The sequence below is a fragment of the Phascolarctos cinereus genome, unplaced genomic scaffold, assembly GCF_003287225.1.
Source record: "Phascolarctos cinereus isolate Bilbo 61053 unplaced genomic scaffold, phaCin_HiC Scaffold_1;HRSCAF=81, whole genome shotgun sequence".
Lineage (NCBI taxonomy): Eukaryota > Metazoa > Chordata > Mammalia > Diprotodontia > Phascolarctidae > Phascolarctos > Phascolarctos cinereus.
Window position 1 is genome coordinate 79,735,185 of NW_027555514.1, and position 21,280 is coordinate 79,756,464.

At 33.8% G+C, this 21,280-nt stretch overlaps 1 protein-coding gene across 4 annotated transcripts in view; it reads left to right on the forward strand.

Annotated features, from left to right (window-relative positions):
- The window catches only part of LARP4B (La ribonucleoprotein 4B), a 216,967-nt gene that overhangs the window by 154,301 nt on the left and 41,386 nt on the right, over nt 1-21,280 (forward strand). For 3 of the 4 annotated variants that reach the window (XM_020990363.2, XM_020990362.2, XM_078152481.1), the window contains exons 3-7: nt 2,964-3,111; nt 3,337-3,489; nt 16,091-16,160; nt 17,627-17,763; nt 20,613-20,716. In XM_020990363.2, the coding sequence (XP_020846022.1) occupies nt 2,964-3,111; nt 3,337-3,489; nt 16,091-16,160; nt 17,627-17,763; nt 20,613-20,716 (612 nt within the window). The remainder of the gene's footprint in view (nt 1-2,963; nt 3,112-3,336; nt 3,490-16,090; nt 16,161-17,626; nt 17,764-20,612; nt 20,717-21,280) is intronic. The other variant, XM_078152488.1, reaches the window with a different exon arrangement.

Genomic DNA, 21,280 nt, shown 5'->3' on the forward strand with positions numbered 1-21,280 from the left:
GGTCCTATGTTGTTTAACGTTTTTATCAGTGATTTGGATAAAATCAAACGTTGTAATCATCAGATTTGCAGATGATAGAAAGCTAAGAAAAATAGCAAGTGTGCTGGATATTATTAAGGATCTAGAAGAATCTTGATTAATGCATTGGACTGACTCTAATAAGATAAAATTCAGTGATGGTAAATAGAAACTCTTGCACTTCAGTATAAAAAAAATCAACTTTACAAATATAAGATTAAAGAGAGATTCATGTACAACAGTTCTGAAAAAGATATTTTACTTAACTTCAGACTCATTATGAATCAGCATTGTGAAATGACTGTCCAAAAAGCTAATATGATCTTAGGCTGCTCCAAGAAGAGCAGGGCCTCAGATAATAAAAAGGTCATGCCACTGTCATGTCCTTATCAAACTTCATCTGGAGTGTTGTACTTGATTTTAGACACCATGGTTTAAGAAATGACCATGGAGAGCAACCAGGATGATGAACTGCCTTGAATCCATGTCTTAAAGGAATGATTGGAAGAAACTGGGCGTGGTTAGGTTGGAGAAGAAAAGAGACATGGTTTGATTATGTTCTTTGATTTTTTTGGTACCATCATTTCAGTTGTGTCTGACTTATCAAGATCCCATTGGTGTTTTTATTTGCAAAGATACTGGAATTCCTTCTCCAGCTCATTTTACACATGAGGAAACTGAGGCAAATAAGGTTAAATGACTTGCCCAGGGTCACACAGCTAGTTAGTATCTGAGGTCACATCTGAACTCAGATCTTACTGATTCAGGCTTAGCGCTTTATCTACTGTGCCGTCTAGTGGCCTCTAGGAGACATAGTAACTGTCTTCAAGTATTTGGAGTGTTGTCATCTGGAAGAGATATGAAACTTGTTTTGTTTGGCTGCAGAAGGCAGAACCAAAAGTAGCGGGAAGTGGCACAGAAGTCAATTTAGGTTCATTGTCAGGAAAAAGTTTTTCTAAAGTTAGAGTAAGGGATAGGGTATTATCTCTTTTCTGGAGATCTTCAAGCAAAGATTGGACAGCATTTTGTCTCCCATGTTATGTGGTGATTTCTTTCATCTGTGGGTTAGACTAGATGACCACTCTGCCATCCCTTCCAACTCTCAAATTCTGTGATTCTGTGATTACTACATTTACCCTTTCCCATTATTTACTTGAGGTTTTTTTTATCTTTTGTTCTCCCAAATCATTTGTAGTTTGATAAGCATAGCACCTATTTCTATATCGTTGAACCTGTGGGTCGAAAAAAAAGCCCTACACTTTAAAAACATTTCTCTAGGATGGAGGTTCTTACCTGGGCCTAGGATCAAGTCCAGAACATCTGTGAACTTGGATGGGGAAAAAAAAATTATATCTCTAATGAACCCCTAACCTGAAATTTAGCATTTCCTTCTATTAAGAAGGAGGGCGAAACCATATAATAGTGTATTAGCAGTACCTGTAACTTTGTCATTAAGGGAGATCATAGTGAATTTCATATCGTATTACAGTTATTGCACATATCTTGAAATACAGTTTGCAGTCATCACTACCCTGAAATTACTATAGTTATTAAACCTTTCTTTAGATTGAATATGATTATAGAAAGGCCTCAAAGGATCCTTAAAAACATGCAGCATAACTTTTAGTACTGAATGGATTTTTAAAAATTCTTTGAAAATTTCTTATCTATAATGATAGTGTTTGGAAACTCTTTCAAACTTTAAAATGCTACATAAATATCTGGTAATAATAATAATATTATTAGTAGCAGCAACGTTTATAATAAATAACAACAATAAATTAGTGATCAGGATATTTAACTGGAATATTCCATTGCTTGTTTGGTTTGGATGCAGAATGGCGGGTTTGAACAACATTAGTTGAGATATGGGAAGGTCTGAGTTTGTAGTCCTAATTCTTAGACTGATTTATTGAGTGCCCTTGGGAAATCCACATTGTCTTGTGCCTCGGTTTTCTAACATGTTAGACAGATATAATATGTTCCCTAGTCCAATCATAGAGTTGACAGTGAAGTGATAGATAAAAACACTGTGAAAAATATAAAGCAACATACAAATTAGAAGTAGTATTGTAACAGTTCCACATTGTGGTAAGTACCGAGTTTTGAAAGTGTTGTAAGATAATATAATTGGGAGGCTACTTTTCCCCAGATGGAAAAATTGTAAAATCATGTGACAAAGATCCAGAACAGTGTAAAAAAGTTTTTATATTTAAGTTTATCTCCTTTTTAAAAATATACAGTTGACCTCAAAAGTTTGACTCATTTTCATTTTATGGAAGTTAACTGTGACTTGTAGATGTTAATGACTCTTAAATGTTGGATAAAACATATTACTTTCTGGATGTATCAAGTTTTTGTTTTGTTACCTAATGTTTCTAAAGAAAAAGCCATTTTCATAATACTTTTGACTATAAAAATTTTTGATATCTGTATTATATTTCATTTATACAAGCCAATATTTTAAAAATTTAGCTTTTATAAGTTAACACAATACCAAAATAAATATTTCATACCAGGTCTTTGTTACAATTTATATCTTGCCGAGGAACTAGAAGACAACACCTTGTGAGGGAATGAAGAAACGTGAGAGGTCTAGGCCTGAGTTTTTCTTGTCTCTAAAGCTCAGTTATTGGTTGTTTTAAAACATGTCTGCTTGTTAATGAGATGAGTGAACACTGAGTTGTTTCATATGTTTGCTATAGCTAGAAGAACTATCAGAGATTTAGTAAAGGAACTCCTAAGGAAGGCTTAGTAGACTTGTTCACAGAAATAAACCTCTGCTGAAGTTATATAGAACGAATTAGATGTTTGGTCCTTTAATGTAATCCTTCTCCCCCATCCCCATTAATTTCTTACTGCAGGTGCATATTTACTTCATTTACAAAGTGAAATCTGCATATTGTTTTACTATATTAAAAATGTTTCATAAAATCTCCTTTTAGGAACCAGCCAAGGTTTCAGAGTTAAACCCTAATGCTAAAGTATGGGGGAATCATATGTTACACTTGGAAGCAAGTGGTACAACTGATGGTAATGTGAGCAAAGCCTGGGAAGAAATAGCGGACCACCCTCCAGATGCCTGCAAAGAAGGTATGTTATAAATTTGAAAGCTCTTCTAGCTAAGGTAATGGTTTATTATTTTTTACAGAGAGTATTAGTTTATCAAACATGAAGACTATACTATTATCAATTTTTAGTAATTTACACACTGAGAACCTATGTTACAGTTTAACAAAAATAAAAAAGCCTAAGGAAACTTTTTTTTGAGAGAATTTTTTTTCTTTTTTCCTTTTGGGGTACAATTTCCAATTGCAGGATTGGATGCCTGCAGTAATGGCGACACATCATATCCTAATGCAGTGTTAGCAGACCTGCAAGAGCCAATTTCATTGTCAGACCAAACAGATATGAACACTTTGGTTCTGGACCATTCAGAATATGAATCTGTGCCTGAAAACCCCCAGACAGGTAAGGCTGATGTATTTGATACATAGATTAAGGTGTTTTCATAGATGAATTATAACATTAATCTGCCAAATTGAGGGCAGAGGGGTTTATCCTGCAGTGAGGCAGCACCAGTAGACTGAAAATCAGCAAACTTGGTGTCTAGTACTGGCTTGACCATTAATTTGTTTTGAGAAATTGGCCAAGCTGCTCTCTACCCCAACTATTAAGTAGAGGTGTAGACTAACTGATTCCTAAGGCTTCTTAAAACTAACGTTCTATGATTTACTTCATAACGTTTGATTATATTTTGATATGATTCCTCCATAAATATATTTTTCAGTTTTAGCAGCTGTAGTGAAAAACCATTGTAATAATACACTTGTTTTGTCAGAATTCAGTATTTGAGGATTTCCTGCATGCAAAACACTATGCTAGAAGGTGTTTTGGTAGACTATGAAAAGAAAAAGGTTTTTGCACAAACATGTGAAAAATGAAATAACAATTCTAAATGTTCAATTTAAGATATTCATGATCTCATTGATGAAGTTTCTCCCTCCAGTGGTGCAGATTAAAACTCATCTGTGTCTTTTCATTCAGTACATTTCTTATCTATCCTCTCATAAAGAATATGCCCAGTTCTGGAGGTTTTCTACTGAATCTCTTAACTTACATCAACAACACTGTAGACCTTGGGCTGATTACCTTGCTCTCATTAACTGGCCTACTTTCCAGGTCAGTTCTTGTCATGTCACTTTTATGTGACTTCTTGCATACAAGTAATTGTTGGTAGTATGTTATAACATAGTAACATCCACCATTCGTCTTTTGTGTAGTCTTCAGTTTTATTCTGAAATTGTACTGTTCTGTGATTCTTAGCCTTGCCATCAGCAGAAAAATAGCCAAGTATCTATGGTTTTATCATCATAGAGAAATCTCCATATGGGAACCCTCTCCATCAGCACAGATTGCAATCTGTCTACCTGTGACTTAGATAATTGCCTGAGGTACTTAAGAGGTTAAGTGACCTGTTCACAATTACAGAGCTAGCATGTATAAGAAACTGGACTCAGTCTTTCCTGACATTAAGCCACGTTATATTCTTTGTAAGAGAGGAAGAGGCTAGGAAATTCATGTTATATCAGTGTGGGCGAAGAAAGGAACATTCAATAAGATGTTTTGATTTGCATGAAGGAAGCAAGGAAGAATGAGTCTAGGGAGTAGAAGTGGCACAGTTTTTGAAAGAGACCTTGAATGCCAGGCAATGAAATGGCATTTGTATTTGTCACAAAGCTAATACAGAACCATTAGAAGTGTTTAAGGAGAGGGGAAGGACAATAAAAATTGTTTTGTCTTGGTTTAGCAAAAGAGCACTAGAGTGGGAAACAAAAGTTTCAGTCCTGATTTTGCTATCTGCTAACTGTGACAAATTTCTAAATCTCTTCTTAAATTTATTTGCATGTCTGGAAAATGAGAGTAATAATGCTTTGCTTGCCTATTTCTTAGAGTTACCATAAAGAAAAATTCTTTGTAAACCTTAAAGTGCTACATGAAAAGGAGCTGTTAATTTTAGTAAGTTAAATTTGGTAGTAAATAAGATAGATTGAAATAGCATAGAGAGAAAAACTGGGCAAGGAGTTGAACAAATTATGAGGAGTTACACTACCACAAGTGTAAAATAATAAGAGTTATAATTAGGATGATGGCAATAGGAATGGAAATTCAGTGGTTTAAAAAGTCACTGTGAATTTTAAGAATTTGGTGACTTACTCGCATCATGTATGCAAGTACTTTAGGTCAATAGTTACATTCTTAGGGGAAATTACTTTATGTTTTCATTTTGTTGTAATGGTGAAAAAATGAATTTTCCAGGATAGTTAGTTCCGTATCACAGTTAAAATAGTGATTCTCCCGAGGTGGGAATTATCAAGATGGTGGTTTGTCTCAAATATTAGAGTGTTTTGTTTTTAAGCTGGGAGACTTAAATTACCTAGTCTAACACTTTCATCTTATAAGCGAGGAATCTGAGGTCCAAGAAGAATAAAGTAACTTCTCTAAAAATAGCTTTATTTATGCTTCAGTTGCGCTTATTTAATAAAGATGTTGAATTAGAATTTTATATAACCAATTAGAAACAGTGTGTACTTTTTGTAAAATTAAGCAAGGAAATACAATGAGAATTCCAGATGTTTCCATCGTAGTGAGCCTAATTCAAATTAATCAACTTCTTATTAAGCACTAACTGTTTGTGTGGCTGTGTCCTAGGCTCTGGCGACACAGAAATGAAATTAGCCCTGACTTGTTTAGTCTTGTTATTCCCTGGCATTTAAAAACATTGGTAACTTGGCTGTCACATTATTGACCTTACTGACCTCATGCTCTCTGGTCCAGTCAATTAAACTTTCTTAATGCTCCTCATAGAGGACATTGTGCTGACTCTACCTCTTAGAATCCTATGTTAATTTCAGAAGCCATCACAAGCTCCACTTTCTGTGTGAAGCCTTTCTATTTTCTCTTTTACCCTTTCTCTTCTAAATTACCCTGGCATGTATGTTGGAGGGTAGTGTGTATTTTGTATATACCTACATTTATACGTGTGGTCTCTACCCGAGAATGTAACCTCTTGGGAGACTAAGGGCTGTTTCTCTTTGCTTTGTACCCAGGGCAAAATAGGCATTTAACAAATATTGTTAAGTCTTGGTTTAAACTTTCCATTTCTTCTTTTGTGATCTCTAGTGGGCTTCCTCTTCTTCCCATCCTCTTGACTCCTCTATGCTTTTTGATACTGTTTACCATTACCTTTTCCTATATGTTTTCTGTAGGTTTTTTGTGACCTTAATATCTTTTGGTTCTTCTGACCTGATTGACCATTCATTTTCAGTTTCCTTCCCAAGATGTTCACCTATACACCCTTTGCATGCAGAACCCCAAGGTTCTGTCCAGAGCCTTCTGTCTGTATTGGGGGGGGGAAGGCAATCTCATCAGCTGGCATATGTTCATTTATCTCTCTGGGCATGATTGACAAATCCTAATTGTTATGGACAGTTTGCACAGGTCCCAAATGAAACAAATGTTTCAAATGGAACAAATGCTTCAAATCCATCCCTCTGCCTAACTTTGCTATTTCTGTTGAGTATCTTACCATCTTTCTAAATATCCAAGTTCACAACTTTGGTCATTCCTCATGCCTTAGTTTATATACCCAGTTGCAAACTTCTGTTGATTGTACCTCCACAGCAGCTCTCTCATTCATTCCTTTCTCTTCAGTCACATCCACGCCGTAATTCAAGCCTCTCATCAGGGCTATTGTAACTGCCTTCTTATTGATTTGATCTCCTACACTTTCCTCTTGCTTTTCACATGATTATATCAGTATTCATATCATATCATATCATATCAGTTAGACACAGGTCTAACTGTGTGATAAGCCTGCTCAAGAAGCTTCAGTGGCTCCCTATTGCCTCAAGCACAAAATACAGAAACTTTCTTTTTGGTATTTAAGGCTGGAATTTGACTCGTTTATATTTTTTGACTGCTGCCTATACTCTAGTTCTAGGACTCTGTTCAAGGGGGTTTTAAATTACTATAAGGACTTTGTTGCAACACAGTTTGGCTTTTGAAAGTTTCTAGTGTAGGTGCCAAATATTGTATTACAGAAATATTCTAAGGTATTAGCTTCATTAGTTAAGGAATTCACACTTCACTACTCTTACCTCCTCTGTAGTCATAGTTGCCCTCAAAATGGGTGGAGGTTTTGGGGTTTTTGTTGTTGTTGTTGTTGTTTTTCCAGGATAGGATTTTTTTAAAAAAAGATATGTGGTTTCTCAGTCTTATGATAGTAAGGTATTTTCGCAACATAAGATTCTGTGATTTTGATTTTTGTTAATAAAGTTCCTATTGACAGCTAGCTGAACATCTTAGTTTATGTTGAGAAGAATGGAATAAGAATAGCCAAAAGAGCAGGCCGGGGGCAAAAGGCCTGATTGGCCCAAGGAATAGCATAACAATATTCGTGGCCACATAGAGTGATGACACTGGATACTCTGCTCACCTGTTTAAACTTTGTCTAGGCCCAGTCCTAGATGTAAATCTTAGCAGTCTTTTAGGAGTTCAATTGTATGTGTGCAAAAGAAGCAAATACGAGTAAATTCTGACAAAATAGAAGAGTGACGATAGGTATCTAAGCTCAGACCTCCACTCCCATGTTAAAAAAACAGGCTGAAAACAAGAAGACAAGGATGAAAAGATACTTAAAAGATAGTCACTAAATAAGAAAAGCAGTAGAGGAGGATTATGCTACCACATCAGTACTCCTCTTTACACTCCCTGGTCCAGACTCTACTGAACAGTGTCATCTATATTGTAGTTATCAGCTTTGCAGTAGATCTACCACCAAGTCTTATCAGTCACTTCATCTTTGCTTTTAAGTTTTCTCTTTTTGCCTTCCTCTCTAGCACATTCTCTTCCCTTGAATTCCCTTGGTAGGTTGATTATTAAATTAAGCGAACATCTCCAACTTTCAATCTTAGAGCTCTAATGCTGATACCCTGAGATGGTAAGTGATTTGTTCAGGGTCATGTAATCCAATGTAGGTCAGAGGTATAACTTAACCCTGGATGTTTCTGAATCTGAGGCTGGCTTTACTCATTCATTATACAATGAATTCACTCATTTGAGGTAAGCTTAATATATGGGGAAAAACTTGGACAGACTCTACTAGGAAAAACTACTGTGAAGTAAAAGATTCCAGGATAAAATTCCAAAAGGAGATAAAATTCTCTAATACCTTCCACTGAAACACCAGAAAAGAGAATAGAATTGGATACAAATACCCAGAGAATGGTTGGAATCCCTATGGAAATGATAAGGAGTAAAATTAGATTTCTTAATTTAAAAACTCCAAGAAGACTTGACGGCTTAGAACTGAAGCTGGAATTTAACAAAGCATTCAACATAGTGGGATAAAAAGAATGAAGGAAATAACTAAAAAGTCTCATGATGCAATAAGAAGTATTACAGGAAAATTAGAACTACAAAACTGAAAAAATGTGCTATCTTTTATCAAAAAACAAGTTTCTTGAAAAGCAGACAGATTTAAGAATTCTTAGCCTCTTTCAGAAATACAGTGGGACATAAAAAACCCAACTACTATATTTTGAGAAATAGAAAAGAAAATTGCCTAAAAGTACTGAAACCAAAGGGAAAAATAGAGATTTAGAGAATCCACAGAGGACCAAACGAACAGTTTTTACTTGCTCAGAATGGTAATTGCTGAAATTTAGGGGTTCTGATCAAAGAGAAAACATCACAGTGAGCTAAGAAGATGCAGATGATGCTCCATTTACTCAAGGGAGAATTGCACAGGTCTGTGCATCATTAGGAGGAAAGATAATATTGGAATAAAATATACAGAAGAGCAAAGGAAAATATCCAACAAAATAACAGCCTATTAAATTGAGTGTAATCCTGTATGGTTTAAAAAAGCCTTTTAGTGAAGTTTGACTGCCATTCGTTCTTGTTAAAAAAACATTGCTGGGCAGAGTTGCTCAAAATGTAAACACACTGGACAAAAGAAACATAAGGTAGGTAAGCAAGTCAGAACATCTTGAAAAGCTTCAGTGCTTATGTGCTGAAAAAAGGAGGGCAAGAAGAACCATTATACTTTGACCAGCATACTTTAACCAACAAATGAGAACAAATGAAGATGTGAGCTCCAAGTTTGGATGGTCAAAAGACAAGGAGCAAAAATCCTGAAGGGATTTACTCTTAAGCATCCCACGTTAAAAACAAAAGGTATATTTAGGGGAATAGAGTAGGGATCTCATGGAATTTACCCTTATCCAAGCTGAACAAAGATATAAACAGGAAGATGGAGTTTGTCTCAAGCAAAACAAAGGGAAAAAAAAATCAAGACAGTAATTTGGGCCTGGGAAAGAGAAGAGACAAGGTTCTAATCTAAGCAATATAAACTATGTATCTGTATCTGTGCCTATATGTGTATATAGATAGACAGTATATATGGTGATTTTTTAAAGAAGAAATATAGAACTTGGTAAGGGGAAAAACAAACTTGACAGATAAAATCTTAACTATTAAAAGAAGAAAAACTCATACAGAAAATGTAGATATATGGGAGAATAAATTAGAAAGAAAATCCTCACACTTACTGTTTAAAATAAAATGTCAAGATTACAGCATGGTTAAATAAGGTTGGAGTGGAATTTATTACACGTCACAGTTTTTAAAAAGCAGTAACAATCATGTCCCTCTGATAACGCAACAGTAAAAAACTATCATTGGATTATAGGAAGTATTAGATAATCAAACAAATTTCTAGAACCTTTAGCATTTCTCAATTTTTCATAAACCTAACTGAAAGATAAGTATATAGTGACTGCTAGGGGTCTAAAACTATGATACACTTTTGGCATTTATGGAATCTTAAGAGAAAGGTGGGTTTTCATCATCACACATCATATTCACAGGATAAAAAGATTGATCATTCAGTCATAAAAAACACAAATGCAAGAAGATAAAAATATTAAAACAATTTATGGAGTATAACAGCAAAATGGAATCAATAAGTAAAATATGAACAGAGGATCCAGGATTAGAAGAAACACAATTTTCCTTAAAAAAATAGATCAAGGAATACATTGTTTAAAAATTTTTTTAAATTATATATCCAAATTTGTAGGATATATCTAAAATGCTCTTAGGGAATATGATTCCTATCTGTCCATCCATCCATATATCTATTTCAATCAAAGCCAAGTAAAAATGAGCACGCAGCTTAAAAAACAAAACCTTAGAAATTTAATGAAGGAATCCACAGGCAAGCACCAAAATAGAAATCCTTGAAAATCAAGGCTGTCAAGCTGATAATATTAACTTTTTTTTTTAAAGTATTAGAACATAAAATCATTGAGAAAGTTGGGATTTTTTCGATTCTTCTCTTTAGCTACCAACTTCCTGACACGTAGTAGGTACTCATTAAGTGCTTATAGGTTTATTGATTCTAAAAGACCAATGAAATAGATGAATCATCAGCTAAATTCATTTGTCAACCCCAGTCCTTCTCCTCCTTCCTCTCCCAGAGAGACATTTTATATAATAAATACTACTTTCGAAGACAAAAATAACAAGAAATAAAAAAACAGCATAACTGATCAGTACATTGAAAAAGTCTGAGAATATGTGCAATGTACCACATTCCTGCACTTCTTAGTTCTGCAGAGGAATATGTCTAGAGGATATCTTCTTTCTCTTTTTTTAAAGACATCATTGTTCTTCATAATTTTTTACCATTCAGTTTTCTTTCTTTTATTTTGTTGGTTCTTTCCATTTACAGCATTGTTGTTATTATGTATAATTTTCTTGGCTTTACTTACTCTGTGTGGATCTTTATCATTGTCCTCCTTAGGTGTATCAGCCTATTAGAGTGTGGACATTTTAATGACTTTGCGTGGTTTCATTTTGCTTTCCAGAGTGGTTGACTGATTCACAGCTCCACCAACAATGTAGTAGTGTAACTATCTTCTCATAACCCCTCTGATATTAAAAATACCTAATTTTGTGTCATTTTTGCCACTTGCTAGGTGTGAGATGTGGAGTTGTTTTGATTTGCATTTCTCTTAATAGTCATTTCGAGCATTTTTTGGGGTGGTTGTTAGCAACTTGCTTTTTTTTTTTTGTAGAACTGTTCGTATCCTTCTACTATTTTATCCTTTTGTTCATATCCTGTCACCACTTAGCTACTGGCAAATGGCTTTTAGTCTTCCAAATATGTGTGGATTGTCTGTGGGTTTGGGTGGGTTAATTTAATATATAACTATATAATCTGTTAATTTTTTGTATTTCTTGGATATCAGATCTTTATTGTAGAAATTTAATACAAAAGTTTCCTATTTGACCACTTATCTTGTTATCCTAGGTGCATTAGTTTTATTTGTGCATAAGGTTTTCAGTTACAAGTAAGTCAAAGTTTTCTGTTTTTATCTTTTTTAAATACCTCTATCCCTTGTTTGTTTGGTTAATAATGCATCTACTCATAGCTCTGAAAGGCATATGGTCTGCTTCTCTTCTAATTTTTCTGTGATATGATTCATTTGAAATATATTGTGGAAGATGAGGTCGGCATTATTTTATGCCTAGTTTCTGCCAGGCTACTTTTTAATTTTCCTGGCAGTTTTTATCAAATAAATCTAGAAAAAAGAAATTAAGAAACAATAGAACTAAATGACCCAATGTTTGATAAATCAAAAGGCACAAATTACTTAGGCAAGAATTTCCTGGTTGACAAAACAGCAACACATTATAAGTGGATATTTGACCTTAACATTAAAGATCATGCATGAAAAAATTAGAATTTCAAATCATTCACAGCTATGAGTAGAAGTATTCTTAACCAAAGAAGGGATAGAGGAAATTACAAAAGATAAAATTAATTTGATTACATAAAACTAATTTGATTTTTTTTAAAAGAAAAGAAGGAATTTGCATTCACAGAAAAACTAAGAGAAGAATTTAAAACCCTTCCATGCCTAATTATATGCCTCCTAAATGGAAACCTAATAAAATTGATGAATATCCACAAAAATAAAAAAAATTACCTATATTAACAAAACAGGGACTAATGAGTTAAAACAACCTGGTCACAGATAATTTGGCCAAAACATAAAAGAATTGGCAAAGAAATAAATTCTTACCTGGGTGGATATATAAGTGAATTCTACTTAACATTTTTTCAAAAGCAAACCCACAAATAACTACTCTATGAACACTGATAGGAATCAGACCTGTGATTTCATTGCTACAGGGAATGAGGAAACTTTTCTTAAGGGAAAAAACTCCCCCTGCCAAATGCAACAATCCATAGTATTAGCAGTTGCCTAGAGTGCAATGTTTACGAAATAAAGATGATACTGTTCTGTGTATTTTCTATGAAGCAAAGATGATTCTGATACCTAGACTAAGTAGAGAAAGGTGAAGAAAGAAAAAGCATTATCACTAATGAACTTACTATAGTGATTTAAAAGTATTAAAAAAAATATTTGCACAGAAGCTACAATAATGTATTCAAAAAGTATTCATAAGATCAAATTAGATTTTTATTTATTTATTTTTAGTTTTCAGCATTCACTTTCCATAAGATTTTGAGCTCCAAATTTTCTTCCCATCTCTCTCTTTCCCCCCACCCCAAGATGGCTTGCAATTTGATATAGGCTCTACATATACATTCATGTTGAACCTTTTTTCGCTTTAGTTATGTTGTAAAAAAGGATTAGAACCATGGGAGAAACCATGAGAAAGAAGAAACAAAACAACAACAAAAAAGAGAGAGAGCAAATAGTATGCTTTGACCTTCATTCCATACTCCATAGTTCTTTTTCTGGATGTGGACAGCATATTCCATCACGAGTTCTTTGGAGTTGTCTTGGATCCTTTCATTGCTAAGAAGAGATGAGTTCTGTCCAAGTTAGTCATTGCATATTGTGGCTGTTACTGTGTATAATGTTCTTCTGGTTCTGCTCACTTTACTCAGCATCAGTTCATTCAAGTCTTTGCAGGTTTTTCTGAAGTCTGCCAACTCATCATTCTTAGAGCACAGTGGTATTCCATTACATTCATATACTACAGTTTGTTCAGCCATTCCCTAAGTGATAGGCATCCACTCAATTTCCAATTCTTTGCCACCACAAAAAGAGCTGCTATAAATATTTTTGTACATGTGGGTCCTGTTTCCATTTGTATGATCTCTTTGGGATACAGACCTACATGTGGTATTGCTGGGTCAAGATCAGATTAGATTTTTGCTAGGCTTGCAAGAATGGCTCAACATTTGGAAAATTACAAACATAAATATTAAGAAATAATATTTTAAATCATTATATCAGTATAGACATGTTAAAAGTGTTCAGCAAAATACACAAAGAACTAAAAAGCATGGGAATAAAAGGACCTTACCTTGATATGACAGAAAGTATCTTAAGAGCTAGAATTCCAGAAATGCTGAAAGCTTTCTGAATAACATCAAGAGAAAAGTAGGAAGGGTGCTATCATATTACACAATGCAAGTGATAAATAACAAGAAGAGAAAAAGAAATGGAGTGAGCACATGCAAAGAAGAGGTAAATTTTTTTATTACTATTTATATTTATTGTTATAAGGTTAGATTTTTATGCTTTTAAAAACAAATAGGTTCAAAACCCACTGAAATTCTTTATTTAGAAGATTTAAAAGCAGCTTGTAAAATCTTCTTTGCAAATTTTTAAGTCTGTAGTTATAAGCATTTTTTGTGACACTCATCTTTTTTACTACAAAAGTTTCTGAATGTCTGACTGTTCATGGTGACTTCATATTATGATTAGCCAACATTTCAAGTTGTGATATACACTTTGGGACCAGCTTATTGTTTATAATAGGGGATATAAACTTACATTTATAATAATCTGTTAGATTTATTATTTTTGCCTTGTTGGATGTGATTTCACACACACACACACACACATTAAGTGGTTAATAAAAGGTTACAGTAGGAACAGAAGAAATGTCATCTCTGCCATTTTCATCTATTGTTCATTTGTACCTATATTATTGGTGTCACCTTCAGGCCTCTTTATAGAAATTCTTTTTAAACTTGTCAATTTTTGACAATATTGAGTTAAAACTACGTGATGTAATGTAGAAAGCAATTTGGCCATATGCATATTGAAATTACAGGTAAGGTCCTTGTGTTAACTCCTCCAGGTTGTAGAAGTCCTTTCCCCTCATGGAACACATGACCATTTGATAGGCGCTGAGTAAGAGTGCCAGAGTCATTTCTTATGTTGAATATTAGCAAAGCTTAATTCATTTTAAAAAATTAAAACAAATAGAATTTCTAATTTTTTTTTCACGTGCCCAAATATGTCCTCCTGTATGCCCAGTTTTGGAGAGTCAGAGAAAATTGAGACTTACTTCAACAAAGTAGCATAATACAAAATAAATGCGCATGAATCACTTATCTTTTTTCATTGTACCAACAAAACTAAGAAGTAGAAGAAATTCCTTTTCGAAATAACAGAATACTTTAAATGTCTAGGGATTAATTTACCAAGTTGTATAAGGCATTTATACCTACAGAATAATTCTTAAAATTCTGAGACTATCTAAATTGTCAGAGGTGTTTTGAGCTTAGCCAATTTTATAAAAATGACACTACTACCCAAATTATTCTATAAATTCCCTCTTAAGATTAAAAGTTTAAAAAGGATTAATTCACAGAATTAGCAAAAATAGTAAGTTTATTTGAAACAGTAAAAAGTCAAGAATATCAAGGGAGATAATGTGGGAAAAAAGTAAGAATGAAGGGAGCTTTTTGCTTTCAGGTCCTAAAATATACTACTAAACAGTGATTCAGAACTGTGGGAATTGTTATAAATAAGTGAATAGACCAGATAATCAAGACTTTATTAATAAATGCATCTGGAAGTCTATTATTTCAGCAACCTAAGAATGTATGTAGCTGAAAAGGGAGAGGTTAAAAAATGAGAAAACTGCTTAACAACAAAAAAATAGATTTAGATCAGCATCTCATACCTTATACCATAATAAAGTCCATATGAGTTAAATATAGAAAAAAGTTGTTCCACAAGAAAGTAGAGGAGAATGGAAAATTCTTTCTCATACCATATGGATCAAGGGAAATTATGTGATCAGAGAGAGGTAGAAGAGATCATAAATGACAAAATAAATAATCTTGATTACATAAAATTAAGACAATTCAACACAGATAAAACATCTGCCCCTAGAATTGTAAGGTAAAATGAAAATTGAGAGGGAAAAAACTTTTCATTGAATATCTGATTAGGCAGATATCCAAAATTTGTAGAGAATTGACACAAATTATAAAGTCAACATCTGTTCCTCAGTAAGGCATAAGGAAACAGTTGTCAAAAGGAAAAAGTCAGACTATTTAAGGTAGTTATATGAAAAAAAAATTGTTTTGAAACCACCACCAGGAAAATCCAAATCAAAACAACTCTGTAATATCATTTCACAGCCATTGAACCAAAAAAGATAGGAAAATTTTGTTCAAAGAGCTATGAGAAGACAGGGAAACTAATTCACTGTTGATGTACCTGTGATGTGGTTCATTAGTTAATTTACTCTAATGTAATTCAGGGAATGTACTAATGAAGGTGTTTATGATGATTTTGGGAAATTTGTTACAACAAAGTACATAAATTAGACAAACGACATATGTAACTATACTTCTGTTTTATTAGAAAGCAGTATAATAATGCACTAGAGTTTTATCAAGTACGACATTTTAGAACTGGAATAGACTTCAGAGGTTATCTAGTCCAACTCTTCTTGAAGCATAAGTTCCCTTTTTTAGCAAATGGGCTCTTAAACACTAAGAAGACATTTATTAAGTGCCTCCTCCTCTTCCCCCACTCCTTGCATATTGAATGGGCAGTTAATTACTTTTATTCTTCATTTGTATTAATTTACCATGAAGGAATAGTAGTAGTAATTTTAAATCAGAAGATTATTTTAAGCATTTTCAAAGTAATTGTTTAGTAGTAGTAGTTGTGTATTTTTTTTCTTGTTTTCTGAGTCATTTATTATTTTTGTATAGAAGAAAGTGAAGAAGTCCAGGAAGACCCCCGAGAAGTACTTAAAAAAACACTGGAATTCTGCTTGTCTCGGTAAGACTACCTATTATGATTTATAGGGACTTAGTGTCAATTTAAAAAAATATTATTAGGGTTGTATGACCATGTGCAGGAGTTTGCTGGAATAAAGATGGAGTACATATATTAAAAATTTTAATCTGAAATTTTAAGTAGCTATTCACCTTTCATGAAACATGGGAGAATTTAAGAACCCATTCTGCATTATATCTCAGAACACAAGACCAATGCCTCTGTCATTTGGAATGCCAAATTATTCTGTTTTTATAGCTCTAGATTTTGTAACATTTTTTGTTCTCTGAAAAGCAGATGGATTCTTTCTGGAACAACGAAAGGTAAGTGGAAAGGTTGAATTGTATAATATCTCTAGTTTACTCTCCCACTGTCAAATAGACTGTGCGTTGCATTTTTATAATGATATATTTATACTATACCAGCCTTCTACTTTTATGACAGCCTTGTTTCCAAAAGTATATGTATTAGAGTTGACTGGTCAGAAATGGGAGAGCAGTCATTTTCTACAGTGTCGAGCCTGTGCAGAAATTAGTTAATAATATTATTATTGTTGTGATGGTGGTGTGGTTGTTACTATTAATTCCTCAACTTTAAAATGAGGTTCAGTTAGAAAGTGTCCAAAGTGCCTTCAAGGGGCAGCTAGGTGGCGCAGTGGTTAGAGCACTGGCCCAGAATTCAGGAGGACCTGAGTTCAAATGTGAGCTCGAACCAAACCCTTGACACTCACTAGCTGTGTGACCCTGGGCAAGTCACTTAACCCCAATTGCCTAAAAAAACCCAAAAACTAAGCGTCTTCAAGCTGTAAGATTCTCTTTGACTTATTGGATAACAACTTGCGAAAGGGAAAAGTCACTCATAAGAACTATTATAATTCTTGAAAACTGTTATTTAAATAGGTTTCTGCGGCAAATTTGTTAAATAAGTGTATCTCACTTTAAAAACAGAATTAAATTAATAACAGATTATATGAAAAAAACATTTTTAAAAAATACGAATGAGTTGTTCTCATATGCTGTATTCTTCACATATTGTAATTCATCCACACCCTAATAAATAATTGTGCAGGTTGCTGTGGCCAAAAGTTTTCTCTTGGTGGCTCATTTTTGGTCAGAAGCCTTATTGAGGTGATCAGAGCTAGTTGTTGCATGATACAGTCTACCCTTTATGTAGTATAAGTATAGCTTCTTAGAATTTGCAGTCTACTTACATCATTTTGGAGATTACAAGGCTACCTCAGTTCCAAGATGAATCATTGAATTTTAGGACTTCAGTTATAGATTCATGTCTAGTATTTGAAGAATAATTCAATGTATAGAATTTGTTTTATATGCAGCTTATAAGGAATATATCATATACAGTGAGAAATGTGTGGATTTATCCCTGCCTATATCTGAAGAAGTAATACCCTTTGATTTGACTGTTTAATATTGATTCATAAACTAACACCCCCCCCTTTTTTTAAACAGAGAGAATCTTGCAAGTGACATGTATCTTATATCACAGATGGATAGTGATCAGTATGTGCCAATAACAACAGTAGCTAATCTCGACCATATCAAGAAACTCAGTACTGATTTGGATTTAATTGTTGAAATTCTTCGATGTAAGTGAAAGATCTTTTGAAATAAATAATGTATGTGATCCTAACCATTATGCACCAGTAAAACATTTGTAGTTTTTTTTAAAAAATCTTGATTATTTCAAGATAGTACTTGGTATGTTTTGGTTGTCAGTATTTCTGTGTGAATCTTTAACCTGTGTCATATCATTATGTTAGTAGATTTTAAGGTCCTTAAAGGCAAATGTCTAGCTCCTTTATTCTATATTTTCATATTTTGGTGCCATATATCTTATATTTGTAACTTAGTGCTAATTTAATTAATAATCAGAAGCTAAAAATACAGATGTTCTTTCCAGCTCTAGATGTATCTGTGATCATGAGCATAGCAAAAATGAAATAGTCCCCTGCCATCAATGAGATTACATTCTGTTGAGAGTGACAGGTATTTTCATTTACAGAGACAGATAAAACAAATACAAAGTAATTTCAGTGGAGGCAGGGAGGAGACATCAGCAGCCAATGTGATCTCATGTAGGAGGTGGTTTTTAAAAACAAGCTATAGATTCTACTAGCAGAGGTGAAAAGGAAGGAGTACATTCCAGACATAAGAAACAGTCTTGCAAAGGAATAGAGAAGGGAATGGAGGAAATATTGAGTAAACAAGTTTGGCTAGACCAAAGAATGGAAGTAATGGCATATTATTAGCTTGGAAAGGTGGGCTAGAGTCAGGGTGTAAGGGACTCTAAATGCCAAACAAGAGTTTGTATTTGAGAGTAGAGACAGTGTGGAGCCATTGGAGTTTATCAAGCAGGGGAATGGCATGTTCAAATTCGTGCTTTACTAATATCACTTTAGCCACTGTGGAAAATGGAGAGGCAGGAGACCTGAGGCGAGGAGACCAATAAATGAATTATTGCAATAGTCTAGGTTAAAGGCCTCAACCAGGGATAAAGGTGGGCAGAGGGAAAGAGGAGGTGTCCATATGAGTAGAGAGAATGGAACAGGTGCTATGGGGGTAGATGCAATAAGACTAGATAATTGATTGAATAAGTGTGGTGACAGAAGGTGAGTTGAGGTGACTTTAAGGTTTCAAACTTAGGTCACTGGAAGGATTGTGGTACCCTCTAATGAAATTGTAGAGTTCAGGAGAAGGGTGCATTTTGGGTGGACAGAGTAATGAATTCTCTTTTGGACATGATGTTTCATGTGCCTACGGGATATCCATCTTGAAATGTCTAGTAGGTAGTTGGTGATGTTGGTCTGGAGCTGAGGAGAGAAACTAGGACTAGATACATAGATCTGGGAGCTATCTGTAAGAAAAGTGAAAATTTAATCTATGGAAGCTGATGAAGTCATCAAGAGAAAATAGGGTAATGGGACAGTTCCTTTTGGTATGAGTGCAATTAGGAAGTGAGGTATGGATGAAGATCCAGAAAAGGAGGCTGAGAAGAGTAATCACACAAAAAGAGAGCCAAGGCAAAACAGTGTCATAAAAACCTAGAGAAGAAAGATATCCATGACAGGAATATAGTTAGTGGTTCCAGAAAAACAAGTGAGGAATGCCATTTAGCTTACAAATTGGTAGGTTATATGGGAAAAACAGTTTTATTTGAGTAATAGGTTTGAAAGCCATATTTCAAGAAGTTGAAGTGTGAAAAGAAAGGAAATGGGGGCAGGGAGTGTAAATAGCTTCTTTCTAGGAATTTGGCTGTGAAGGGGAAGGTAGATGTAATATGATAAGGGCTATCTTGAAGAAATTGGAGGACCTGAGCGTGTTTGTTTGTAGGTAGCAGGGAATGAGGCAGTAGATCCTGAGACAGAGGTTTGTTATATGAGGCCAGGAAGATTGTGTGGGCAAGTTGCCAAATGAATCAGAGAAAAGATGGAATTAAGGGATTAAGTAGGTCAGATTAGGTAAGGAGGAGAAGAGTCTAATCCCCTGTAGTCCCTAACACAGTGCCTTGTAGGTGTTTTTAACAGATAACTTTTTAAGAAAATTTTTAATATTTTTCAAGCAAAGCCTTTAATAATAAATGAACTATGGATGCTGAAATGTTTCAGTTGTCTAAAATACATTTCTGGCCCATGAGAATGTTTTCTGTTACCACAGGTACATGAAAGTACATCTTGCAGTTACTGATATATACATATAATAGTTTTAATAATGATAAAAATGCCTTTTTCAAAAAAAGGAAAACTGAAAGGTTGTGCATCATTTGACAACTTTTATAAATTACTTGTATATCTAGTTTTAAACTAAAAGTTTGTGTTCTTTTGTCTTTCTCCAATCTTGCTGCTTCTACAATATTATAAAATCAGAATAAGACTGTAAAAGATCATTATTGGAGTTTCTCTAGCTAGATTAAATATCATGTAACACAATTTATTTCATTAAAGATAAATCAATTTCAGAATTGATAGTTCAATAATTCCTACTCACATGAAGACTACAAAATGAAACATCTATTTGTATTATACTTTTGAGTGCCTTTTGGACTTAGTCTGTTTTCATAGTGCTATTTATTAGGATGCTTGTTAAACTTAATTTTTCAAAACTACATCTTAAACTTTTACTATCTAAGAACAGCTGAAAAAATTAGTGTGGTACAAGGGTGATTTTTAACAACCATTTCTGACAGTTGTTAATTTGGCTGGCATACTTTTTTGGGGCTTAGTTGTGAATTGTGTAGTTTGCTTGAAATGTTGTGTAGCTATGACTAAGATTATTTGTAAGTTCAAAATGTACTATTTACTGCCTATTTGGTAACAGAAATTCTATGCAAGGACTGTCATTTGTGAATTATGAAGGTTTTAATATATTGGTCTAAGTAATCTGTTTCTTTTGGTGTTAATTTTAAAATAGCATCACTGCATATTTTTCTTCTGTGTAGCATTGCCTTTAGTCCAAGTGGATGAGAATGGAGAAAAAGTCAGGCCAAACCAGAATCGCTGCATTGTTATATTGCGTGAAATACCTGAATCTACTCCTGTAGAAGTAAGGAATTTATATTCTGGGTTGAACTGTCAAGTATACTTTGAAAATATGGAAGGTTTTTTGTTTTGGGTTTTTTTGTTTAATGAAAAATTGGAGGTGTCATAAAATCTAACTCAAAGACTCACTGTTTTCTTTAAGTCTTAAAAGTTGTTGGTCAAATTACTTGCCTTCTCCCTAGGCCTCAGTTTTCTCATCTCTAAAATGAGGGGTTGGAGTAAAAAAAAACTCTCCAGCTCTAAATAATGAGGTCAGGAATTACAAGGTATTTATTTGGGGGGGGTGCGCGCGTGTGCGTGCGCACAAAATACATATATATAACAGGCATATAATGTAATATATGTCATGCAATAATAAGCATAACAATTATAATTATGTAATATATACATTATATTATAAATGTATAAATTATATTATTATAAATGTAATATATAAATATAACTTTAAAGGCTTAAAAAAAAGCAGTGTTGAAGGAAAAAAGTGTTTAGACTTGTAGTCCATTGCTTTTGCACCGCTACACTGTTTTCCTAATTGACTAAGGGGACAGTTTATATTTTTTAGTATTAC